Raw genomic sequence first — 27,915 nt, 5'->3', positions numbered from 1 at the left:
GTGTCCTCCATAGGAATTATAATTATACGATAGCTAATGACTAGGTCCAGTAGTTTTTCCCGGACCATGTTACCTAAATAGGGCCATATTATACAGCAATCTCTCAACAATACAGTGCCTTCGAAAAAAAATTCAGACCCCTTGACTTTTTCCACATTTTGTTACAGCCTTATTCTAAAATTGATTACTATTATTTTTTACAATCCTCAGCAATCTACACACAATACCCCATAATGACAAAGCAAAAACAGTTTTTTTATATATATATATATTTTTTACAATTAAAAATTAAAAACAGAAATAGCTTATTTACATAAGTATTCAGACCCTTTGCTATGAGACTCGAAATCTCAGGTGCATCCTGTTTCCATTGATCATCCTTGAGATGTTTCTACAACTTGGAGTCCACCTGTGGTAAATTCAATTGATTGGACATGATTTGAAAAGGCACACACCTATCCACACAAGGTCTCACAGTTGACAGTGCATGTCAGAGCAAAAATCAAGCAATGAGGTCGAAGGAATTGTCTGAAGAGCGCCGAGACAGGATTGTGACGAGGCACAGATCTGCAGCATTGAAGGTCCCCAAGAACACAGTGGCCTGCATCATTCTTAAATGGAAGAAGTTTGGAACCACCAAGACTCTTCCTAGAGCTGGCCGTTCGGCCAAGCAATCGGGGGAGAAGTGCCTTGGTCAGGGAGGTGACCAAGAACCCGATGGTCACTCTGACAGAGCTCTAGAGTTCCTCTGTTGAGATGGGAGAACCTTCCAGAAGGACATCCATCACTGCAGCACTCCACCAATCAGGACTTTATGGTAGAGTGGCCAGACGGAAGCCACTCCTCAGTAAAAGTCACATGACAGCCTGCTTGGAGTTTGTCAAAAGGCACCTAAAGGACTCTCAGACCATGAGAAACAAGATTCTCTGGTCTGATGAAACCAAGATTGAACTATTTGGCCTGAATGCCAAGCGTCACGTCTGGAGGAATCCTGGCACCATCCCTAACGTGAAGCATGGTGGTGGCAGCATCATGCTGTGGGGATGTTTTTCAGCGGCAGGGACCGGGAGACTAGTCAGAATCGATGGAAAGATGAATGGAGCAATGTACAGAGAGATTATTGATGAAAACCTGCTCCAGAGCACTCGGGATCTCAGACTGGGGCGAAGGTTCACCTTCCAACAGGACAAAGACCCTAAGCACACAGCCACGACAACGCAGGAGTGGCTTTGGGACAGGTCTCTGAATGTCCTTGAGTGGCCCAGCTAGATTCCGGACTTGAACCCGATCGAACATCTCTGGAGAGACCTGAAAATAGCTGTGCAGCAACGCTCCCCATCCAACTTGACAGAGCTTGAGAGGATATGCAGAGAAGAATGGGAGAAACTCCCCAAAAACAGGTGGCCAAGCTTGCAGGGTCATTCCCAAGAAGACTCAAAGCCGTAATCGCTGCCAAAGGTGTTTCAACAAGGTACTGAGTAAAGGGTCTGAATACTTATGTAAATGTGATATTTCTGTTATTGTTTTAAATGATGAATTAGCAAAAAAAATCTAATATTAACTGTTTTTTCTTTGACATTATGGGGTATTGTGTGTAAATTGATGAGAAAAATCAATTTTAGAATGAGGCTGTAACGTAACAAAATGTGGAAAAAGTCAAGGGATCTGAATACTTTCCGAATGCACTGTATATGGCTACATATGAACCTGACCAGGAGAAGCTCAGGGGACTACCAATAACTTACATTCTATATACAGTACCAGTCAAAAGTTAAACGCATTAAGAAGGAAATACATTCCACAAATTAACTTTTAATAAGGCACACCTGTTAAATGAAATGCATTCCAAGTGACTACCTCATGAAGCTGGTTGAGAGAATGCCAAGAGTGTGAAAAGCTGTCATCAAGGCAAAGGGGGCCTTTTGATTTGTTTAACACTTTTTTGTTTACTACATGATTCCATATGTGTTATTTCATAGTTTTGATGTCTTCACTATTTTTCTACAATGTAATAAAATGTAAAAATAAAGAAAAACCCTTGAATGAGTAGGTCTGTCTAAACCTTTGACTGGTAGTGTATATACATTATTATATTTCTTTCTGATCATGTACAGTATGTACAACGCATTGCACATAATGGCTTGATATAGACAATTAAAAAAGCAGAATGGCAAAATCTTTCAATGTTTGGGAAGGAGCAGCCGACGGGGCCTTGCTGTCTGTCTGGTGCAGATGTACTGACGGAGGTCCCAGCAGAGCTGAGTTATTATTAAATGATCTCCATTGGCTAAGACTCCTGTTCAGGTTGACATTTCCTCCTCTGGCTTACTGCATCTTCAGGCTATGTCTGTGTGTGTGTTTGGAGGGGGGAAATGTCAGAGCACATCTGCGAGTGTACGATATCACTGAAGACCTCCCATCCCCACTCCACACACTTGCCACAGTGTGCCTGATGGCTCACAGACAACACATACACACCAGTGGAGGCTGGTAAACTTGAAAAATTGAGGAGGGATGTGAGACCCACGGTACAGGCGCGGAACACATGGAGACGACAATGTGTGTTTCAAAAATCGTCAAAGACTAATTATTTTAACCTAAAGCATTTAATAAAGAGATTTATAGTACTATATTATGATGATTGGGAATGAGAGGATTACTTACACAGTGTTAGAAAGAGATCACAGCAGTGATTGAATGAGGGTATGAGGCATGAGTTGAGGTGTTCAGAGGCTTGACCAGTGCAGGACAGGATTTGACTGGGAAGACCAAAAACAGTAACACAACACACTACACAGTTAGACAAAAGAGCTAAGAATGAGTTAGTCCAAGCAAGGATTAAAATCATTGATGTGTAAAATGTGATTGTATTTGTGTATGTGGTTGACTCATTGATAGGGGTACTCACAGTGCTTGGAGGGGAAACATTCAATGTGCCAGTAGATGAGCGTGCACATGAGACGTGGCTTCAGTTCATGTCAGGAGAATGTTGACAATGGTAGTGGAGTGGAGTAGTCATCACCTCTTAATCAGGGAACAGGAGGGGACTTAGCTGTAAATACAAATTGCAGATATATTCCATTACAGCTGCACCATCGTAGGTTTGGACAACAAGTTTCTCTATGAAGTTCATCTCAGACATCTCAAAATTCATAAAGTCAAACACAAACTGCGCATCTCGCCCACTTGACACATTGAAGTAGCCCAAAAAACGTCCCTGAATAAAGCCCTGATCATCCACGTACCTGACGATAACTGACAACTGCAAGCAGACTGGCGGCACCATAGGTCCCAGAGCGGTGTGGCAATTTTTACCCCCTGGGGCCTGGAGTTTTTCCTTATAGAGTGGGGAGAACAAGTATTTGATACACTGCCGATTTTGCAGGTTTTCCTACTTACAAAGCATGTAGAGGTCTGTAATTTTTATCAAAGGTAAACTTCAACTGTGAGAGACAGAATCTAAAACAAGAATTCAGAAAATCACATTGCATGATTTTTAAGTAATTAATTTGCATTTTATTGAATGACATAAGTATTTGATCACCTACCAACCAGTAAGAATTCCGGCTCTCACAGACCTGTTCATTTTTCTTTAAGAAGCCCTCCTGTTCTCCACCCATTACCTGTATTAACTGCACCTGTTTGAACTCGTTACCTGTATAAAATACACCTGTCCACACACTCAATCAAACAGACTCCAACCTCTCCACAATGGCCAAGACCAGAGAGCTGTGTAAGGACATTAGGGATAAAATTGTAGACCTGCACAAGGCTGGGATGGGCTACAGGACAATAGGCAAGCAGCTTGGTGAGAAGGCAACATCTGTTGGCGCAATTATTAGAAAATGGAAGAAGTTCAAGATGACGGTCAATCACCCTCGGTCTGGGGCTCCATGCAAGATCTCACCTCGTGGGGCATCAATGATCATGAGGAAGGTGAGGGATCAGCCCAGAACTACACGGCAGGACCTGCTCAATGACCTGAAGAGAGCTGGGACCACAGTCTCAAAGAAAACCATTAGTAACACACTACGCCGTCATGGATTAAAATCCTGCAGCGCACGCAAGGTCCCCCTGCTCAAGCCAGCGCATGTCCAGGCCCGTCTGAAGTTTGCCAATGACCATCTGGATGATACAGAGGAGGAATGGGAGAAGGTTATGTGTTCTGATGAGACAAAAATTGAGCTTTTTGGTCTAAACTCCACTCACCGTGTTTGGAGGAAGAAGGATGAGTACAACTCCAAGAACACCATCCCAACCGTGAAGCATGGAGGTGGAAACATCATTCTTTGGGGATGCTTTTCTGCAAAGGGGACAGGACGACTGCACCGTATTGAGGGGAGGATGGATGGTGCCATGTATCGCGAGATCTTGGCCAACAACCTCCTTCCCTCAGTAAGAGCATTGAGGATGGGTCGGGGCTGGGTCTTCCAGCATGACAACGACCCAAAACACACAGCCAGGGCAACTAAGGAGTGGCTTCGTAAGAAGCATCTCAAGGTCCTGGAGTGACCTAGCCAGTCTCCAGACCTGAACCCAATAGAAAATCTTTGGAGGGAGCTGAAAGTCCGTATTGCCCAGCGACAGCCCCGAAACCTGAAGGATCTGGAGAAGGTTTGTATGGAGGAGTGGGCCAAAATACCTGCTGCAGTGTGTGCAAACCTGGTCAAGACCTACAGGAAATGTATGATCTCTGTAATTGCAAACAAAGGTTTCTGTTCCAAATATTAAGTTCTGCTTTTCTGATGTATCAAATACTTATGTCATGCAATAAAATGCAAATTAATTACTTAAAAATCATACAATGTGATTTCCTGGATTTTTGTTTTAGATTCCGTCTCTCACAGTTGAAGTGTACCTATGATAAAAATCACAGACCTCTACATGCTTTGTAAGTAGGAAAACCTGCAAAATCGGCAGTGTATCAAATACTTGTTCTCCCCACTGTATGTTAACCTAACTAGGAAAGCTCTGGACCCTATAAGGTATGACAGTGATTAATCAGTTGTAAAAAGGTTGTATATGGGTTATAATGGGACCAGTTTTTCCTACTCAGGTCACATGGTTTTAAAAAACTCCTGAAAAAAACTCTTGGCCCTGGGGGGGTTGAAAACCCTGTCGAACTGCAGCTAACTTATATTTGTTCACATAAATTATATTTAGACTAGATGAGGAGGGGAATTTCCTCTACCCAAAAACATAGACAACAACTGATAGACAATAGAACTCACAGGGCTGAGCTTCCTTTATGTACAGTGGGGGGGGGGGGGAAATGTAGTCAGCCACCAACTGTGCAAGTTCTCCCACTTAAAAAGATGAGAGAGGCCTGTAATTTTCATCATAGGTACACGTCAACTATGACAGACAAAATAAGAAAAAAAATCCAGAAAATCACATTGTAGGATTTTTAATGAATTTATTTGCAAATTATGGTGGGAAATAAGTATTTGGTCAATAACAAAAGTTTCTCAATACTTTGTTATATACCCTTTGTTGGCAATGACACAGGTCAAACGTTTTCTGTAAGTCTTCACAAGGTTTTCACACACTGTTGCTGGTATTTTGGCCCATTCCTCCATGCAGATCTCCTCTAGAGCAGTGATGTTTTGGGGCTGTCGCTGGGCAACACGGACTTTCAACTCCCTCCAAAGATTTTCTATGGGGTTGAGATCTGGAGACTGGCTATGCCACTCCAGGACCTTGAAATGCTTCTTACGAAGCCACTCCTTCATTGCCCGGGCGGTGTGTTTGGGATCATTGTCATGCTGAAAGACCCAGCCACGTTTCATCTTCAATGCCCTTGCTGATGGAAGGAGGTTTTCACTCAAAATCTCACGATACATGGCCCCATTCATTCTTTCCTTTACACGGATCAGTCGTCCTGGTCCCTTTGCAGAAAAACAGCCCCAAAGCATGATGTTTCCACCCCATGCTTCACAGTAGGTATGGTGTTCTTTGGATGCAACTCAGCATTCTTTGTCCTCCAAACACGACGAGTTGAGTTTTTTACCAAAAAGTTCTATTTTGGTTTCATCTGACCATATGACATTCTCCCAATCCTCTTCTGGATCATCCAAATGCACTCTAGCAAATTTCAGACGGGCCTGGACATGTACTGGCTTAAGCAGGGGGACACGTCTGGCACTGCAGGATTTGAGTCCCTGGCGGCGTAGTGTGTTACTGATGGTAGGCTTTGTTACTTTGGTCCCAGCTCTCTGCAGGTCATTCACTAGGTCCCCCCGTGTGGTTCTGGGATTTTTGCTCACCGTTCATGTGATCATTTTGACCCCACGGGTGAGATCTTGCGTGGAGCCCCAGATCGAGCGAGATTATCAGTGGTCTTGTATGTCTTCCATTTCCTAATAATTGCTCCCACAGTTGATTTCTTCAAACCAAGCTGCTTACCTATTGCAGATTCAGTCTTCCCAGCCTGGTGCAGGTCTACAATTTTGTTTCTGGTGTCCTTTGACAGCTCTTTGGTCTTGGCCATAGTGGAGTTTGGAGTGTGACTGTTTGAGGTTGTGGACAGGTGTCTTTTATACTGATAACAAGTTCAAACAGGTGCCATCAATACAGGTATGGAGTGGAGGACAGAGGAGCCTCTTAAAGAAGAAGTTACAGGTCTGTGAGAGCCATAAATCTTGCTTGTTTGTAAGTGACCAAATACTTATTTTCCACCATAATTTGCAAATAAATTCATAAAAAATCCTACAATGTGATTTTCTTGATTTTTCTTCTTCTCAATTTGTCTGTCATAGTTGACGTGTACCTATGATGAAAATTACAGGCCTCTCTCATCTTTTTAAGTGGGAGAACTTGCACAATTGGTGGCTGACTAAATACTTTTTTTCCCCACTGTATGTTTGCATCATGCAGGCCTATGCAACTGTAGGCCTTATAAAACATTTACTCACATCTGTCATCACTATTATGTTGATTGATTAATTCCAGTTAATATTTTTGGATTAAAAACGTATAGGCAGCCTAGCCAGCCCAATTTTGAATATAAACTAAATTTGATCACATTCACATGTTCTCCTGACACATAAATGGACTATAAATACATAACGTTACCAATGAGTTTACCCTGACCAGATGAACAGGGCGCATAGGCTGTATGCAGCTGCTCTTATTAGTAGCCTACAGTTGATCAGACTGAAAAATAGTGTCGTTTTCATCCCATACAGCATGTCAGATTTCTAATGTTTAGGTATAGCCTAGGCTGCTGCAACATTTATGTCATGAGTTTTTGCTTGTGTCTGTCCGGAGTGATTATGTGTCATCATCTTTGCTAAATAAATAACGGAGGAAAGTGGAACGCCTACTTGAGAGCACGCGAAAAAACGCATTGCGTCAACCTCTCTCTTCAATCTAACTTTTAATGGATGATGCGATGGAAGCTAACAAATCATTCGGAATTGTTTTTGACATTCCAGAAAAGACAGTTGAAAAATGTTCAGCAAGTAAAGCATCGTAACGTGCAATTACCTCTGCAAGCTCCTTGTAGTTGCCATTGTTGGCGGAATTTTCTCTCTCGTCGAGTCCTCTACAAGCAAATTCTTTCATGCCCAAAAACGCAGTGGTGTTGATAAGCTGCTTGAGAACATCCCTGTTTCTTCTTACTTTCTCGTTGTGTTGTGCAGTTTTAATATGGAGACCTTCGTCATGATCGATGCAGCTTTTTCCCAGAAGCTTGAATCTGATGTGGGCATTTATATGCTCCCTGCTTTTGTTTTGCCATTTAGCTGAACGATCGATGTTCGTCAGGTCACTGTACCCACCTTTCGACCAAGGCTCAGACTTTCCAAAAAGCAGGCAAGGCCGGCAACACAGGCGGCTTGATGACAGGCTCCCTGTTAACCAGCTATACTTTTGATACCAGTTGATATTGAACGCCCTCACCTTTTCATTCTTCTTCATGGAACTGAATTCAGGCAGAGGTCGACCCTCGCTTTTAATTCGCACCTTTTCCGTGTACCCCAGAGAATGAAAGGGGTTCTTCAACAATGGCTTATTCTACCATTCTGGTGGAGAACACTGCACACTCGCCCTGGTAGCTAGCTAGCTACTGAAGTCAGCAAGGCAAATGTAAATGAATTCCACTAACTGGACACAAAAATAAAGTTATAAAACCAAGAAAACAATTTATAATATCCCTCCTCTGTCTCCTGTAAGTTTAAAAACTAATTTGAATTGAATAATATCCCAAAAATGCTCAACTATCACTCTTCAATCTTAATCTCTATCCAACAATGTCACCAAGCTTCTCAACACATAGAAACCCCCATAATGCTCTGTGGCACAATCCCAATACAACACAATAGGTTCATTCTCTCATCTTAATTATTTAATTGGATGGACAGCATGTCAGTTCATACTGCAAAAGCTTTGATTGGTTGGAGGACGTCCTCCGGAATTGGTCATAATTACCATGTATGTCTATGGAAGGGGGTGAGGCCTACGAGCCTCCTAGGTTTTGTATTGAAGTCAATGTAGCCAGAGGAGGACGGAAGCTAGCTGTCCTCCGGCTACACCATGGTGCTACCGCAGACAGTGCTGTTGAAGTTACTGTAGACCTTCATTGCAAAACAGTGTATTTTAATGAATTATTTGGTGACATATGAATATATTTAGTATAGTTTCACTGTTTTTTTATTTAGGAAATGTCACTGAGGAGGATGGTCCTCCCCTTCCTCCTCTGAGGAGCCTCCACTGACACACACAGGCACATGCATTGGGCACTGGCAGAAACCATGAGCTCTGGCAGGTCAAAAAACTGCCAATTATGCACCAAAATGGCACCTACAAAAACACAGTGCTATGCTACATTATAGAAATATTCCAAAGGCTTGAAATGAACCCTTTGGATATTGAACCACTAACATCTATACACATTTACATAATACTGTATGCAATAACCAACCTATACACACAGTGTGTCATAACTCAAGGTCAATAGGAATTACGCAGAAAAAATATATCCAGTTAAAATATGGCCAGTATATGGCCAAAAATATTATAATATAGCCTGCATTTTATAGTCCTCCCTTTATTGCACACACAGTATCGCCATACAGTATTTAATATCCTTGATATCAATGATAATACATTATTTATTAAGATCATAAGTTGTCACACACACCTCTCCAGGGACGCGTGGGCCACCATTAAACGCATCGGAAAACAAGGATTATTGCTATGTGTGTCGGCATTCTATCTCGTTATCACAGCCTCACGAAGCTTCATGAGTGACGGAGCTATTTGGGACACAAATTCAATGCGGTACAACCTCAGGGTTTAAAAGGCTTTGCAGGTTTTAACACGAGACATTCATTAAGCCAGCAAATGGGTGGAATAATCATATGAAAATCAGAGAGACCGCAAGGGAAGAGCGAGAGAGAGAGAGAGGCTTGTGGCTAATTACAAAGCCAGGATTTATTTTTATTCCTGATGCACAGTCAGTCTGAGCACACACATGCACACACAGACGAAAGAAAGCCCACACACGAGCGCACATAGACCATTGAACACACACACGTGAAGATGTACGCACACACTTGCATGCACACAACACACACATACTGTAGGTATACACACATACAAACAGGAACCTGCCAGAGCGTGTGTCCTGCTTATAGCATAGGAGCGTGGTGGATAATGATTGAGATACTGGGTTCATCCCAAATGACACCCTATTCCTTGACCAGGGCCAGTGAAAAGTAGTGCACTGTATAATAGTATACCATTTGGGATTTCGATGATGAAAGCAAATTACAGAGCGTTAATGTGTGTGTGTGTGTTCAGTTTGTGTTCAGTGTGTGTGGACGTTTAGCCGTTTAGCCCATAGGAGAGGAGTGGGGACTGACAATAGGGCCCACCGTGTTTGGAAATGGCTGTGTGAAATTTAGACACAGTACATTTGCTTAAAAGGGTCTTGGAGCTGTCATTTTTTGAGCAGGGGCCTGCTGAGCATGCTAATGTAGGAGAGGAGCTGGTAGGCAGAAGGCCAGGACTGGGGACTGAGGGTGACTGGGACTGAGGGTGAGGGTGAGGAGTGTTTGGAGGCTTGGGCATGGATTCAGAGAAGGGGACAGGCTAAGAGATGTGTGTGTGTCTATTTAAGTCAGTGTGTGTGTAATGTAGAAAGACACAGATAACAGAAAGACGGAGAGAGCCATGACATCTTGAAACATTATTTTTGGTAGTTCACCATCAGCAGCACTCCAGATGTAGGCTTTAACTGCTGATGCTGGCCCTATCAGCTATAATAGATGGTTCCTAGCTATAATCATGTGAGCAGATCTAGCATCAGTACAGAGACTCCTGCTGTATCCATCCCCATCCTATCCCAGGCTTTGGTAGATGAGCATTTCCAGGCCATCCCTCTCTCCTCACTGCCAGCCAGAGCATCACCTCTTCTCTCTATTTTAGCCAGGATGTCACGCCCTGACTCAGGGGACGCTTATATGTTGAGTCAGGGTGTGTATATTCCTTGTTGTGCTTTGTCTATGTTTAGGATCTAGTATGTCTAGATCTATGTTGGCCGGTGTGGTTCCCAATCAGAGGCAGCTGTTGCTCGTTGTCTCTGATTGGGGACCATACTTAGGCAGCCTATTGGCACTGTCTAGTTGTGGGATCTTGTTCATGGTAAGGTATGGTGTGTGTGTGTGTGTGTGTGTGTGTGTGTGTGTGTGTGTGTGTGTGTGTGTGTGTGTGTGTGTGTGTGTGTGTGTGTGTGTGTGTGTGTGTGTGTGTGTGTGCGCGTGCGCGTGCGCGTGCGCGTGCACGCTACCTTGGACTTCACGTTTCGTTTATTGTTTTGTCGAGTGATTATTAAGTTAATAAACATGTACGTATATCACGCTGCGCCTTGGTCTGACCCGTCCTTCAACGAACGTGACACAGGATTTATCACCTTAGCCCTCTATCAGGCTGGTTGACCTGAGTGTGATATACCATTTCACTGAGATAGTGTCCCACTGTGGGTTTAATGATGTTATTCCTCCCTTTATCACCGCCACTTGAACTCACCCACAGATAGCTTCCCTCAACCAAATTACATCTACTGGTACTGGGCTGGGAAGGAGGGAGTGTTTTTATTTCATTATACCGCTTGCCCTGGTTACATGCACTGTATAGGCCAATACTTCTGGTAGCCCACTATAGACAGAAATAAGGAAAGATAGTGTAACAGGAATGCCAGGAGATAGTGAGTAGAATGAATGGCATCGTGACATGTGGAGGGTGTTACGGATGGAGGGTGAATCTGATTCAAATGTTGTCGGATGGCTCAATGAGCTGCTAGTGATGTGTGTTGTGCCTGTGTGCATAAGTGCGTGCTTGCTTGTGGTGTGTTAGTGGTGTAGTACAGGAGATAAGCCGTGTGAAGAGTTGTGCCTTGTAATTTAATCCCATGGTCGAATGTTAGCGGAGCAGGGCCCCTTCATCTCGTTTTATCCTAGATTGGATTATTCATTGGGGCTAACAGGCTATCACAATCATTGTGAGCTTTCCAAACAACCCAGAAGTACCTACAGTATTACCATGGCTGCGTCACAAATGGCACCCTTTTCCATAGGGCTCTGATCAAAAGTACTTGAGTAAGACTCCCAACATGTTTCCCCTTTCACCTGCAGACATTTTTCCTTTTTTCTCCATTTCTCTTTTTTTCTTTTCTTCCAAGGGCTGAGCTTGATTACTTTTTCTCCTGACACGTATCCATCATGAACTGCGCCTCAGCGTTTTGTTTGGGATTGATTTATCTGTCTATGACTGCTAGCGGCTGGCGGGGACCCTAAATGTAGTGTGAGTTTGAGTGAGAGTGTGAGTATGAGTATGAGTGTGAGTGTGCATAGCAAGCAACTAGCTAACACCAGATCCAGATGCCATAGATCAATAGGGTAATCTTTTAATTATATACTGAACAAAAATATAAACGCAACATGCAACAATTTCAATTGTTTTACTGAGTTACAGTTCATATAAGGAAATAAGTCATCAAAATAAATTCATTAGGCCCTAATCTATTGATTATTTCACTTGACTGTGCAGGGGTGCAGCCATGAAGGGCCCACCCACTGGGGAGCCAGGCCCAGCCAATCAGAACCAGACTGTTGCCCTTTGCCTCCCTCCATAGGATCCATGAGATTTGACAATAACATTTTTGACAGAATGTAAACTTCCTGTCTCCCCGCATTGTCTCACTCAGTAACTTTCCATAAACCTAGTTCTTATCCACCCTCCATTGACCCCAACATATACATTCATTATACATGTAAAGTAATCAATAAGTTCTAGTATGGTAACATAAATAAGTGTATTTCAAGCTAGAATCCAATAATGGGAATGTTTTCCTCTCCACGGAGTAAAACTGACACAATCACACTCTCACACTGGTTATTAACTGGTTATGTACGCCAACACTGGAGTTCTTTTATACCACTGACTGTTAATTTATGTCAAAGGGGTGATGTGTACGCGGCAGTGAAGTCAGGCGCAGGACACAGAGAATCAGGATGACTACTTTACTTAATGCAAAACGCACAAACAAAAGTCTCCACAACACTGGAGGAGAAAAACATTGTGCGTAAAAAGGCGAAATAGATATGCCGAACATCAACGAGACAAAATGACAATAACACACAAAGGCCAAACGTAAAACAAGGAACTTATATGTTACACAATCAACACAAAATAAGCAACAGGTGTATAAACTAGACAACACAAGACAAACACCGAAAACATCGATCGGCAGTAGCTAGTACTCCGGGGACGACGAACGCCGAAGCCTGCCCGAGCAAGGAGGAGGAGCAGCCTCGGCAGAATCCGTGACAGTACCCCCCCCCTTGACAAGCGGCTCCAGCCGTGCGCCGACCCCGGCCTCGGCGACGGCCAGGAGGACGCGGAGCAGGGCGAGTGGGATGATTCCGGTGGAACTCCGTCAGGAGGGAGGGATCTAAGATGTCCCTCCTAGGCACCCAGCACCGTTCCTCCGGACCGTACCCCTCCCACTCCACGAGATACTGCAGACCCCCCATCCGACGTCTCGAATCCACGATGGACCGGACTGAGTACGCCGGAGCCCCCTCGATGTCCAGTGGGGGCGGAGGAGCCTCCCGTATCTCATAGGCCTGGAGTGGACCAGCTACCACCGGCCTGAGGAGAGACACATGGAACGAGGGGTTAATGCGATAATCATTTGGCAGTTGTAACCTGTAACATACCTCGTTCAATCTCCTCAGGACTTTAAATGGCCCCACAAACAGCCGACCCAGCTGGGCAGGCGAAGGGGCAGGTTTCGAGTCGAGAGCCAGACTCGATCTCCAGGTGCATACGCTGGACCCTCACTGCGGTGGCGATCGGCGCTCGCCTTATGCCTAAGGATAGCCCGCTGCAGATGGACATGCGCAGCGTTCCATGTTTCCTCCGAGCACCAAAACCATTCATCCACCGCAGGAGCCTCGATCTGGCTCTGATGCCAGGGTGCCAGAACCGGCTGATACCCCAAAACACACTGAAAAGGAGTCAGATTCGTAGAGGAGTGGCGAAGGGAGTTCTGGGCAATCTCTGCCCATCGGGATATACATTTACATTTACATTTTAGTCATTTAGCAGACGCTCTTATCCAGAGCGACTTACAGGAGCAATTAGGGTTAAGTGCCTTGCTCAAGGGCACATTTACGTCATTTAGCAGACGCTCTTATCCAGAGCGACTACAAATTGGTGCATTCACCCTATAGCCAGTGGGATAACCACTTTACAATTATACTATTTTTTTTTTTTGGGGGGGGGGGGTAGAAGGATTACTTTATCCTATCCCAGGTGTTCCTTAAAGAGGTGGGGTTTCAAATGTCTCCGGAAGGTGGTGAGTGACTCCGCTGTCCTGGCGTCGTGAGGGAGCTTGTTCCACCATTGGGGTGCCAGAGCAGCGAACAGCTTTGACTGGGCTGAGCGGGAACTATGCTTCCGCAGAGGAAAGGGAGCCAGCAGGCCAGAGGTGGATGAACGCAATGCCCTCGCCTGGGTGTAGGGACTGATCAGAGCCTGAAGGTACGGAGGTGCCGTTCCCCTCACTGCTCCATAGGCAAGCACCATGGTCTTGTAACGGATGCGAGCTTCAACTGGAAGCCAGTGGAGTGTGCGGAGGAGGGGGGTGACGTGAGAGAACTTGGGAAGGTTGAACACCAGACGGGCTGCGGCATTCTGGATGAGTTGTAGGGGTTTAATGGCACAGGCAGGGAGCCCAGCCAACAGCGAGTTGCAGTAATCCAGACGGGAGATGACAAGTGCCTGGATTAGGACCTGTGCCGCTTCCTGTGTAAGGCAGGGTCGTACTCTCCGAATGTTGTAGAGCATGAACCTGCAGGATCGGGTCACCGCCTTGATGTTGGCGGAGAACGACAGGGTGTTGTCCAGGGTCACGCCAAGGCTCTTCGCACTCTGGGAGGAGGACACAACGGAGTTGTCAACCGTGATGGCGAGATCATGGAACGGGCAGTCCTTCCCCGGGAGGAAGAGCAGCTCCGTCTTGCCAGGGTTCAGCTTGAGGTGGTGATCCGTCATCCATACTGATATGTCGGCCAGACATGCAGAGATGCGATTCGCCACCTGGTTATCAGAAGGGGGAAAGGAGAAGATTAGTTGTGTATCGTCAGCGTAGCAATGATAGGAGAGGCCATGTGAGGATATGACAGAGCCAAGTGACTTGGTGTATAGGGAGAAAAGGAGAGGGCCTAGAACTGAGCCCTGGGGGACACCAGTGGTGAGAGCACGTGGTGCGGAGACAGCTTCTCGCCACGCCACTTGGTAGGAGCGACCGGTCAGGTAGGGACGCAATCCAGGAGTGAGCCGCGCCGGAGATGCCCAGCTCGGAGAGGGTGGAGAGGAGGATCTGATGGTTCACTGTATCAAAGGCAGCAGACAGGTCTAGAAGGACAAGAGCAGAGGAGAGAGAGTTAGCTTTAGCAGTGCGGAGAGCCTCCGTGACACAGAGAAGAGCAGTCTCAGTTGAATGACCAGTCCTGAAACCTGACTGGTTTGGATCAAGAAGGTCATTCTGAGAGAGATAGCAAGAGAGTTGGCTAAAGACGGCACGCTCAATAGTTTTGGAAAGAAAAGAAAGAAGGGATACTGGTCTGTAGTTGTTGACATCAGTGGGATCGAGTGTTGTTTTTTTGAGAAGGGGTGCAACTCTCGCTCTCTTGAAGACGGAAGGGACATGGCCAGCGGTCAAGGATGAGTTGATCAGCGAGGTGAGGTAGGGGAGAAGGTCACCGGAGATGGTCTGGAGAAGAGAGGAGGGGATGGGGTCAAGCGGGCAGGTTGTTGGGCGGCCTGCAGTCACTAGTCGCAAGATTTTATCTGGAGAGAGAGGGGAGAAAGAAGTCAAAGCATAGGGTAGGGCAGTGTGAGCAGGACCAGCAGTGTCATTAGACTTAACAAACGAGGATCGGATGTCGTCAACCTTCTTTTCAAAGTGGTTGACAAAGTCATCCACAGAGAGGGAGGAGGGGGGGAGGATTCAGCAGTGAGGAGAATGTGGCAAAGAGCTTCCTAGGGTTAGAGGCAGATGCTTGGAATTTAGAGTGGTAGAAAGTGGCCTTAGCAGCAGAAACAGATGAAGAAAGTGTAGAGAGGAGGGAGTGAAAAGATGCCAGGTCGGCAGGGAGTTTAGTTTTCTTCCATTTCCGCTCAGCTGCCCGGAGCTCTGTTCTGTGAGCTCGCAATGAGTCATCAAGCCACAGAGCTGGAGGGGAGGACCGAGCCGGCCGGGAGGATAGGGGACACAGGGAGTCAAAGGATGCAGAAAGGGAGGAGAGGAGGGTTGAGGAGGCAGAATCAGGAGATTGGAGGGAGAAGGATTGAGCAGAGGGAAGAGATGATAGGATGGAAAAGGAGAGAGTAGTGGTAGAGAGAGAGCGAAGGTTGCGGCGGCGCGTTACCATCTGTGTAGGGGCAGAGTGAGTAGTGTTGGAGGAGAGCGAGAGAGAAAAGGATACAAAGTAGTGGTCGGAGACATGGAGGGGAGTTGCAGTGAGATTAGTAGAAGAGCAACATCTAGTAAAGATGAAGTCAAGCGTATTGCCTGCCTTGTGAGTGGGGGGGTGGTGAGAGGGTGAGGTCAAAAGAGGAGAGGAGTGGAAAGAAGGAGGCAGAGAGAAATGAGTCAAATGTAGACGTGGGGAGGTTGAAATCCCCCAAGACTGTGAAGGGTGAGCCATCCTCAGGAAAGGAACTTATCAAGGCGTCAAGCTCATTGATGAACTCTCCAAGGGAACCTGGAGGGCGATAGATGACAAGGATATTAAGCTTAAATGGGCTAGTGACTGTGACAGCGTGGAATTCAAATGAGGAGATAGACAGATGGGTTAGGGGAAAAATTGAGAATGACCACTTGGGAGAGATGAGGATTCCTGTGCCACCACCCCTCTGACCAGATGCTCTCGGGGTATGCGAGAACACATGGTCAGACGAGGAGAGAGCAGTAGGAGTAGCAGTGTTTTCAGTGGTAATCCATGTTTCCGTCAGTGCCAGGAAGTCGAGGGACTGGAGGGTGGCATAGGCTGGGATGAAGTCAGCCTTGTTGGCAGCAGAACGGCAGTTCCAGAGGCTGCCTGAGACCTGGAACTCCAGGTGTGTGGTGCGTGCAGGGACCACCAGGTTAGAGAGGCAGCAGCCACGCGGTGTGAGGCGTTTGTGTAGCCTGTGCGGAGAGGAGAGAACAGGGATAGGCAGAGGCATAGTTGACAGGCTGCAGCAGATGGCTTCAATAATGCAGAGGAGATCGGGATGAAATGAACTAAACATCAGGGAAAGGAGAGAGCAGGCCTCCCTCACCAAAAAAAAATATATATATATAACTCTCCCCAACTTCCACCTCAGAAACTATAATTGTTTCACTGAACCACCCGAGTAAAACTCTCCCAACTTCCACTTTAGAAATTAGAATTGTTGTAAACTACAGCAGACTGTTATCAGTAGCTGTAATTAAGTACAGCAGCTACCAACCACCTAACGTTAATGCCTCGGATGAGGTTAGAAAAACAGCTGAATGGTAGCAGCTAGCTGGCTCAATCACAGGTACTCTTAAGCATGAAATAACATTGGAAACAATTAACCATAGTTGCAAAAAGTTACCAGTAGCTACCCGCTAGCTAGCTAGCTTTGTTGGTCCAAGTAGTGGGTAGGCTAGCCTCGTGCTTCGCCGAGTCCGCCGAATACAGTCCTTACCTACAATAATTACCTACAATAACCTTCAATAACTACCTGAGTAAGCTACCTATAATACCAAACTACAATACCTACCTACAATCTAAATAAATGGTTTAAGCTTAACTCAACACCATATAAGAAGCCAAGCTTACCTTTCATAACGCAGCAACGATTAAACGTTGGGTAGCTAGCACAAAGATATTGTATTTAGCTACCACAGCCTGCTGGTAGTGTTGGCTGGCTAGCAATGGCTACTGTGTTGACTTTGTTTGAAAAACGGCGTCGCTGCGAACGAATGTAGCTGGCTAAAAGGATATTGTTTTTAGTTGCAACCGTTGCTAATAGCAACTCGCCAGCTAATCCAGGAGGTGAGTTAGCTAGCTAGCTTCGTGCTACATCCGGCACCGCCGAATACAAAAGTAACCTACAATAACTACACAACAGCTACCCACAACAGCCCACGATGCCTACCTATACTACTTAATAATATACAGCCCACGATGCCTACCTATAGTACCTAACTACAATCTAAATACATAGTTTAAGCCTTACTCGACAAAGCCCAAGCTATGTATAAAGCCAAACTGGCAGACTGCAATCAGTAGCCGAAATTAAGTACAGCAGCTACCAACCACCTAACGTTAATGATAATGAGGTTAGAAAAACAGCTGAAGGTGGCAGCTAGCTGGCTCAATTACAGGTACTCTTAAGCGTGAAATAACATTGGAAACAGCTAACCACAGTTGCTAAAAGTTACCGGTAGCTACCCGCTAGCTAGCTAGCTTTGTTGGTCCAAGTAGTGGGTAGGCTAGCCTCGTGCTTCGCCGGAGTCCGCCGAATACAGTCCTTACCTACAATAATTACCTACAATAACCTTCAATAACTACCTGAGTAAACTACCTATAATACCTAACTACAATACCTACCTACAATCTAAATACATGGTTTAAGCTTTACTCAACACCATATAAGAAGCCAAGCTTACCTCCTGCTAGAGAAAACACAACCTCTCCCGTCAGCATCCCAGTCTGCTCCTCCTCTATACCCCGACCACTCCTCCTGCCGGTCCTGGCAATAAGACCTCAGAAACCTACCCACATCCTGGTTTACTCTCTCCACCTGCCCATTACTCTCAGGGTGGAAACCCGAGGTCAGGCTCACCAAGACACCCAAGCGTTCCATAAACGCCCTCCAGACTCTAGAGGTGACTGGGGACCCTGATCAGACACTATATCCTCATGTACCCCGTAGTGCCGGAAGACGTGAGTAAACAGGGCCTCAGCAGTTTGTAGGGCAGTAGGGAGACCCGGCATTGGAATGAGACGACAGGCCTTAGAAAACCGATCCACAACGACCAAAATAGTGGTATTCCCCTGGGAGGGGGGAAGGTCCGTGACAAAGTCTACCGATAGGTGAGACCACGGCCGTTGTGGAAAGGGTAGGGGTTGTAACTTCCCCCTGGGCAGGTGTCTAGGCGCCTTACACTGAGCGCACACCGAGCAGGAGGAGACATAAACCCTCACGTCCTTTGCCAATGTTGGCCACCAGTACTTTTCACTAAGGCAGTGCACTGTCCGGCCAATACCAGGATGTCCAGAGGAGGGTGACGTGTGAGCCCAATAAATTAGTCGATCACGAATCTCGAGCGGCACGTACTTCCGCCCCTCCGGACACTCTGGAGGAGTAGGGTCGGTACGTAACGCCCGCTCGATCTCCGCATCGACCTCCCACACCACCGGTGCCACCAGACAAGACTCCGGAAGTATGGGAGTGGGCTCAATGGACCTCTCCTCTGTGTCAAATCGCCGGGACAGGGCGTCTGCCTTAACGTTCTGTGACCCTGGTATATATGTGAGCTTAAAGACAAACTGGGACAGAAACATGGCCCACCTAGCCTGACGAGGGTTCAGTCTCCTAGCTGCCTGGATGTACTCCAGGTTACGATGGTCAGTCAGAATGAGAAAAGGGTGTTGAGCCCCCTCAAGCCAATGCCTCCACACCTTTAAGGCTTGGACCACAGCTAGCAGCTCCCTGTCCCCCACGTCGTAATTACGTTCCGCCGGGCTGAGCTTCTTAGAGTAAAAAGCACAGGGCCAGAGTTTAGGAGGCGTGCCCAAGTGTTGAGACAGTACAGCCCCAATACCCGCCTCTGACGCGTCCACCTCCACTTGGAACGTCAAAGAGGGGTCCGGATGTGCCAGCACCGGAACCGAGGTGAACAGGTCCTTCAGTTGTCTAAACGCCCTGTCCGCCTCAGCCGACCACTGCAAACGCACCGGGCCCCCCTTTAGCAGGGAGGTGATGGGAGCTGCTACCTGTCCAAAACCTCGGATAAACCTCCGGTAGTAATTGGCAAAACCCAAAAACCGCTGCACCTCCTTAACCGTGGTAGGAGTCTGCCAATTACGCAAGGCTGAAACGCGGTCAATCTCCATCTCCACCCCTGACGCGGACAACCGATGGCCCAGGAAGGAGATGGACTCCTGGGAAAACAGGCATTTCTCCGCCTTCACATACAAGTCATGCTCCAACAGCCGACCCAACACTCGACGCACCAGGGCCACATGCTCGGCTCGTGTAGCAGAGTATACTAGAATGTCGTCAATATACACCACTACACCCTGCCGATGCAAATCCCGGAAAATCTCGTCCACAAATGATTGGAAGACTGAAGGAGCATTCATTAACCCGTATGGCATGACGAGATACTCATAGTGACCCGAGGTGGTACTAAATGCTGTTTTCCATTCATCTCCCTCCCTAATGCGCACCAGGTTGTAGGCGCTCCTGAGATCCAATTTTGTGAAGATGCGCGCTCCGTGTAATGACTCCGTCATACTCGCAATCAGAGGGAGAGGATAACTGTATTGAACAGTGATCTGATTGAGACTACGGTAATCAATACACGGGCGCAAACCTCCATCCTTCTTCTTCACAAAAAAGAAACTCGAGGACGCAGGAGAAGTGGAGAGCCGTATGTATCCCTGTCCCAGAGACTCGGCGATGTATGTCTCCATAGCTGCCGTCTCCTCTTGAGACAGAGGATACACATGACTACGCGGAAGTGCAGCACCTGCCTGGAGGTCTTTTGCACAATCCCCCTATCTATGAGGTGGTAATTGTGTCGCCCTCTTCTTACTGAACACGAGTGCCAAATCATCATACTCAGGAGGAATGTGCAGTGCGGGCATTTGGTACGGACTTTCCACCGTGGTCGCCCCTACGGAAACACCTATACACCGCCCGACACACTGATCAGACCACTCCCTGAGAGCCCTCTGTTGCCACGAAATGGTGGGGTCAAGAGATTAATCAAGGAAGCCCCAGCACCACGGGAAACGCAGGAGAGTCGATCAGATACAACTGTATGATTTCCTCATGACCCCCCTGCGTCTTCGTCTTTAGTGGCGCCGTGACCTCCCTAATTAAACCTGACCCCAAAGGACGGCTGTCTAGGGCATGGATAGGGAAAGGCACATCTACTGGTAGGAGGGGAATCCCTAACTTAACACAGAAATTACGATCAATAAAATTCCCAGCTGCGCCTGAATCGACTAGCGCCTTATGCTGGGAATGAGATGAAACCTGGGGAAATTCAACTTGAATACACAAGTGGACAACAGAGTGCTCTGGGTGAGTTGGGCGCCTACTCACCTGAAATGACTCATCAGTGCGTGACCTGTTGCCTCGATCCCCAGGAGACCCTCCCCAGCACCGAGCCGCAGTGTGTCCTCTACGGCCACAGTTGGTGCAGGGGACGGCCTCTCTCCGGGTCTCTCTCCTCCTCTCTCTAGCACCAGCACCCCCGAGCTCCATAGGGCTCGGCTCGGAGGTGCTGTGGGATGGAATGGACGGCCCTAACTCCGGACGTCTGCGGGTAGCCAGCAGGGTATCCAGACGGATCGACATGTCCACCAACTGATCGAAGCTTAGGTTGGTGTCCCTGCAGGCCAACTCTCGGCGAACGTCCTCTCGTAGGCTGCACCGATAGTGGTCGATGAGGGCCCTCTCATTCCACCCCGCATTGGCCGCCAGAGTCCGGAAATCCAGGGCGAACTCTTGCGCGCTCCTCTTCCCCTGTCGGAGGTGGAACAGACGCTCCCCCGCCGCTTTCCCCTCTGGGGGATGATCGAAACTCCGCATAGCTGATGGTGGCGGCGTCTATTCCCCTCCATTCGGCATTGGCCCACTCCAATGCCTTGCCGGATAGACAGGAGATGAGGGCAGAAACGCTCTCGTATCCCGAGGGCGCCGGGTGAATGGTTGCCAGGTAGAGTTCTACTTGAAGTAGGAAACCCTGACACCCGGCTGCGGTGCCATCATATGCCCTCGGGAGCGAGAGTCGAATCCCACTGGACTCCGGAGATGGAACGATGGGTCTGGCCGATGGTGGTGGTACTGTAGGAGGAGGTGTGGGCAAGCCTCCTCTTTCCCATCGGCTCAGCGTGTCCATCACATCCTTCATGGCGGTGCCAAGTCTACGGATCATGGCGTCCTGGCTGCTGACACGATCCTCCAGAGACTCCGTTACCACCGCTGGTCCTGCTGACTCCATGGTGGTGTGTTATTTTGTCAAAGGGGTGATGTGTACGCGGCAGTGAAGTCAGGCGCAGGACACGGAGAATCAGGATGACTACTTTACTTAATGCAAAACGCACAAACAAAAGTCTCCACAACACTGGAGGAGAAAAACACTGTGCGTAAAAAGGCGAAATAGATATGCCGAACATCAACGAGACAAAATGACAATAACACACAAAGGCCAAACGTAAAACAAGGAACTTATATGTTACACAATCAACACAAAATAAGCAACAGGTGTATAAACTAGACAACACAAGACAAACACCGAAAACATCGATCGGCAGTAGCTAGTACTCTGGGGACGACGAACGCCGAAGCCTGCCCGAGCAAGGAGGAGGAGCAGCCTCGGCAGAATCCGTGACAATTTAACACTTGAATCAACACTAGAAATGTTAAACAGAAAAACCAACACTAGGTAACACTGGCCAATTTGCTGTGTATGGATCAAAACATATGTATCTTTCTTTCGTATGGTTTATTACTAGATCTGAATATCATAGGTGTCATGACAGAATATGGCAATATATTTCATTGCAACAATTCACTATCTGTTTTTCGCTCGTCTCCCATTGCTTCACAATCTAATTTTCCAGATGGAAAATAAAGCTCTCTCTCTATAGATGTCTATCTCTCTCTTTCCCGCTCTCTAACTCTCTCTCTCTCTCTATCTGAAGGCCAGTTGAGGGTGCCATTTGTCTGAAGGTGTGCAGGTGTGGGAATAGTGTGTCCTACTTTTTAAAATTAGACTTTTATGTATGATGAGTCCTTACGCCAAAGAGCCTACCACAAATACAAAGCTCTGTGATTAAACAGACAGTTTGGTTGGTTTCAGAAGAAGTGTTTATTATTAGTCTGTACTCTATCCGTTGAATAGTCCACAGTCAAGCTGGAAAAGGATAAGGACACACTTCTGCCCATGAACACGTTTCAGAAGTGCGTCATCACAAACTCAGACAACCCCAGACAAGGCTGATGTAGAAAAAGCGTCACTTTCTGTGGCTAATCAATGATATTATTTTGAATGTACAGATGTATGATCTTAATTTGAGCCAGTTTGCTAAAGCAGGAAAATAATCTTGCAGTAACAGGAAATGTTAATTATTATGTGGATTATAATTTATGGAGATTTATGAAGGGGTTGATACATTTTTCGTAAGGGAAAATCAAATCTGAAATTTCAAAGTGGAAATTACAAACTTCAGAAGCCTTTTTTAACCTCAAATACACTGCAGGAAAGTTATCCTGCAACAGGGTGATCAAATTAAGATCCTACATCTGTAGTGTGAGCGAGTCAGGTTGATTTCCGTAACCCAGAATATTTGATATACTCTTGCCATATATCCAGAAGGCTACTATTTTTTGTGCCTCAATCATTTGAGTTTAATGAAACAAAATAGCATCTGAAAATAATATAAATACCTGCTTAATGTTTTAAATACTGAGAGTTGTGTGTTTTGACCCCTTCGAATTAGGTTAACCATGTCTCTCTATTTCTCCCTTTCTGTCCTCCTCTCTCCGTATCTCTCTCCATCTCTCCTCTCCTCCCTCCCTCACTCCACAGCTAGTATCGTCCTAACCAAACAGTGGTGTGAGATGGTCCCATGTCTGGAAGATGAGGGCTGTGACCTGTTAATCAATACATCTGGATGGACTTGTACACAACCAGGAGGCAGAGTCAAAACCACTACGGTGAGTTTTATTTACAGAATGTATATTCGTTCTCACTATGTTTGAAAGCACATTATGGGGGTAACTCCTTGGAATTAGAATTACCAGAATGTTAACTTGAATATGAATGTCAATTGTAGTCATTCTAATTCCATCAACCACCAATGTGTAGCCTCAACCCAGTGTGAACCCTTTCTCACTCACTCACTTACTCACTACACAACAAGCCATGACTTGGCTCCCGAGTCAGAGTTTAGCTCCCGACAGTTCCCCAGTTCCATCCCAGAATTAACTACACTAGCTGGCTGCAGACAGCAGAACGCTCATATTAATGAATCCAACCCCAGCCAGGTACACCTAAGCAAGCGTACCTAAAACGCTTCTCCTCTCCCTCCTACTTCTCCCTAACAACACAGTGGTTTGTTTACCTGTTCATCGCTCGCAATTAGTTTGAATTAAGGTTCCCTCTTAACGCTAATGACTGGAGCAGATGGAGTCTTCACGGCAGGAATTTTGGGGGAGAGAAAGCAACCTCCCTCCCTCGCTTCTCTCACGCACACATTTTTTTTTCTGTAATTTCAACAGTAAAACACTGTAGAATGCACAGTAAAATACTTTACATGTGTTTTACTGAATTAACGCTCTAGATTGCAATGCATTAAGGGTAAAATGCTGAAAAATACAGTTGTTAACTGTAATTGGAAGCCGCATGTAAAAATTACTCTAACATACTGTATTTCTTTAAAGTAATAGCTCTGCCTACTGTAGATTCAAATGTTCAGTTTCACGTGCCAACCTCATGCTGTCAGGTGAGACGAATGAAGCTCAGATTATTAAAAAATATATATATATACAGTACCAGTCAAAAGTTTGGACACACCTACTCATTTAAGGGATTTTCTTTATTTGTACTATTTTCTACATTGTAGAATAATAGTGAAGACATCAAAACTATGAAATAACACATATGGAATCATGTAGTAACCAAAAAAGTGTTAAACAAATCAAAATATATTTTATACTTCAGATTCTTCAAGTAGCCACCAATTGCCTTGATGACAGCTTTACACTCTTGGCATTCTCTCAACCAGATGGAATGCATTTCAATTAACAGGTGTGCCTTCTTAAAAGTTAATTTGTGGAATTTATTTCCTTCTTAATGCGTTTGAGCCAATCAGTTGTGTTGTGACAAGGTAGGGGTGGTATACAGAAGATAGCCCTATTTGGTAAGTCCATATTATGGCAAGAACAGCTCAAATAAGCAAAGAGAAATGACAGTCCATCATTACTTTAAGACATGAAGGTTAGACAATCCTGAAAATTTCAAGAACTTTTAAAGTTTCTTCAAGTGCAGTCGCAAAAACCATCAAGTGCTATGATGAAACTGGCTCTCATGAGGACCGCCACAGGAAAGGAAGACCCAGAGTTACCTCTGCTGCAGAGGATAAGTTCATTAGAGTTACCGGCCTCAGAAATTGCAGCCCAAATAAATGCTTCACAGAGTTCAAGTAACAGACACATCTCAACATCAACTGTTCAGAGGCGCCTGCGTGAATCAGGCCTTCATGGTCGAATTGATGCAAAGAAACCACTACTAAAGGACACCAATAGGAAGAAGAGACTTGCTTGCGCCAAGAAACATGGACATTAGACCAGTGGAAATCTGTCCTTTGGTCTGATGAGTCCAAATTTGAGATTTTTGGTTCTAACCGCCGTGTCTTTGTGAGACGCAGAGTAGGTGAACGGATGATCTCCGCATGTGTGGTTCCCACCGTGAAGTATGGAGGAGGAGGTGTGATGGTGTGGGAGTGCTTTGCTGGTGACACTGTAAGTGATTTATTTAGAATTCAAGGCATACTTAACCAGCATGGCTACGACAGCATTCTGCAGCGATACGCCTTAGTAGTACTATCATTTGTTTTTCAACAGGACAATGACCCAACACACCTCCAGGCTGTGTAAGGGCTATTTGACCAAGAATGAGAGTGATGGAGTGCTGCATCAGATGACCTGACCTCCACAATCACCTGACCTCAACCCAAATGAGATGGTTTGGAATGAGATGGACCGCAGAGTGAAGGAAAAGCAGCCAACAAGTGCTCAGCATATGTGGGAACTCCAAGACTGTTGGAAAAGCATTCGAGGTGAAGCTGGTTGAGAGAATGCCTAGAGTGTGCAAAGCTGTCATCAAGGCAAAGGGTGGCTACATTGAAGAATCTAAAATCTAAAATATATTTTGATTTGTTTGACACTTTTTTGGTTACTACATGATTCCAATATGTGTTATTTTATAGTTTTGATGTCTTCACTGTTATTCTACAATGTGGAAAATAGTAAAAATATAGAACATCCCTTGAATGACTAGGTGTGTCCAAACTTTTGGCTGGTACTGTATATACACTGCTCAAAAAAATAAAGAGAACACTAAAATAACACATCCTAGATCTGAATGAATGAAATAATCTTATTAAATACTTTTTTCTTTACATAGTTGAATGTGCTGACAACAAAATCACACAAAAATGATCAATGGAAATCAAATTTATCAACCCATGGATGTCAACCCTGGATTTGGAGTCACCCTCAAAATTAAAGTGGAATACCACACTACAGGCTGGTCCAACTTTGATGTAATGTCCTTAAAACAAGTCAAAATGAGGCTCAGTAGTGTGTGTGGCCTCCACGTGCCTGTATGACCTCCCTACAACGCCTGGGCATGCTCCTGATGAGGTGGCGGATGGTCTCCTGAGGGATCTCCTCCCAGACCTGGACTAAAGCATCCGCCAACTCCTGGACAGTCTGTGGTGCAACGTGGCGTTGGTGGATGGAGCGAGACATGATGTCCCAGATGTGCTCAATTGGATTCAGGTCTGGGGAACGGGCGGGCCAGTCCATAGCATCAATGCCTTCCTCTTGCAGGAACTGCTGACACACTCCAGCCACATGAGGTCTAGCATTGTCTTGCATTAGGAGGAACCCAGGGCCAACAGCACCAGCATATGGTCTCACAAGGGGTCTGAGGATCTCATCTCCTAATGGTAGTCAGGCTACCTCTGGCGAGCACATGGAGGGCTGTGCGGCCCCCCAAAGAAATGCCACGCCACACCATGACTGACCCACCGCCAAACCGGTCATGCTGGAGGATGTTGCAGGCAGCAGAACGTTCTCCACGGCGTCTCCAGACTGTCACGTCTGTCACATGTGCTCAGTGTGAACCTGTGAATCTGTGAAGAGCACAGGGCGCCAGTGGCGAATTTGCCAATCTTGGTGTTCTCTGGCAAATGCCAAACGTCCTGCACGGTGTTGGGCTGTAAGCACAACCCCCACCTGTGGACGTCGGGCCCTCATACCACCCTCATGGAGTCTGTTTCTGACCGTTTGAGCAGACACATGCACATTTGTGGCCTGCTGGAGGTCATTTTGCAGTGCTCTGGCAGTGCTCCTCCTGCTCCTCCTTGCACAATGGCGGAGGTAGCGGTCCTGCTGCTGGGTTGTTGCCCTCCTACGGCCTCCTCCACGTCTCCTGATGTACTGGTCTGTCTCCTGGTAGCGCCTCCATGCTCTGGACACTACGCTGACAGACACAGCAAACCTTCTTGCCACAGCTCGCATTGATGTGCCATCTTGGATGAGCTGCACTACCTGAGCCACTTGTGTGGGTTGTAGACTCCGTCTTATGCTACCACTAGAGTGAAAGCACCGCCAGCATTCAAAAGTGACCAAAACATCAGCCAGGAAGCATAGGAACTGAGAAGTGGTCTGTGATCACCACCTGCAGAACCATTCCTTTATTGGGGGTGTCTCGCTAATTGCCTATAATTTCCACCTGTTGTCTATTCCATTTGCACAACAGCATGTGAAATGTATTGTCAATCAGTGTTGCTTCCTAAGTGGACAGTTTGATTTCACAGAAGTGTGATTGACTTGGAGTTACATTGTGTTGTTTAAGTGTTCCCTTTATTTTTTTGAGCAGTATATTATATAATAATTGTTGTAATGATTAGGATTCTGTGTACCACAGCCTCTCGGTGCTTTAGTGAATAAACATGCATTTTCCTGACCCTTATGTTTGCACCATTACTACAGAGAAAACAGCTTGTTTCTAGCCCAAACAGATATGACCCATATTACAGGCGCAATGATTTTTCTTTCTATAGTGGCACTGTTCACATTTGTTTTTGTTTTTACAGTATTATACAACTAACAGCAGTGTACTGTATATATCAATTTATAACAATTTTGACATGAGTTTTTCTGGATTTATTTTGTTGTTATTCTGTCTCTCACTGTTCAAATAAACGTACAAAATCAGCAGGGGATCAAATACTTTTTTCCCTCACTGTAAACCTTTTAAGTAGTAATTTCATTGACTTTGAGTAGAACTTACTAGATGTATTTGAGTAAAAAAAAATTGGATCACGAAAAACCTTTTGACCGCTAGTGGTTGCATGG

The 27,915-nt window shown here is 46.0% G+C and overlaps 1 protein-coding gene across 3 annotated transcripts in view; it reads left to right on the top strand.

The window, feature by feature from the left end:
* Positions 1 to 27,915, top strand: part of LOC121581255 (chemokine-like protein TAFA-5) — a 242,239-nt gene that overhangs the window by 176,580 nt on the left and 37,744 nt on the right. For all 3 annotated transcript variants that reach the window (XM_041896760.2, XM_041896759.2, XM_041896761.2), the window contains exon 3: positions 23,357 to 23,484. In XM_041896760.2, coding sequence (XP_041752694.1) covers positions 23,357 to 23,484 — 128 coding nt within the window. The remainder of the gene's footprint in view (positions 1 to 23,356; positions 23,485 to 27,915) is intronic.

This window comes from Coregonus clupeaformis, chromosome 14 (assembly GCF_020615455.1).
Source record: "Coregonus clupeaformis isolate EN_2021a chromosome 14, ASM2061545v1, whole genome shotgun sequence".
Classification (NCBI taxonomy): Eukaryota; Metazoa; Chordata; class Actinopteri; order Salmoniformes; family Salmonidae; genus Coregonus; species Coregonus clupeaformis.
The sequence above is the reverse complement of the archived record's forward strand: the minus strand, read 5'-3'. Positions and strand labels throughout refer to the sequence as shown.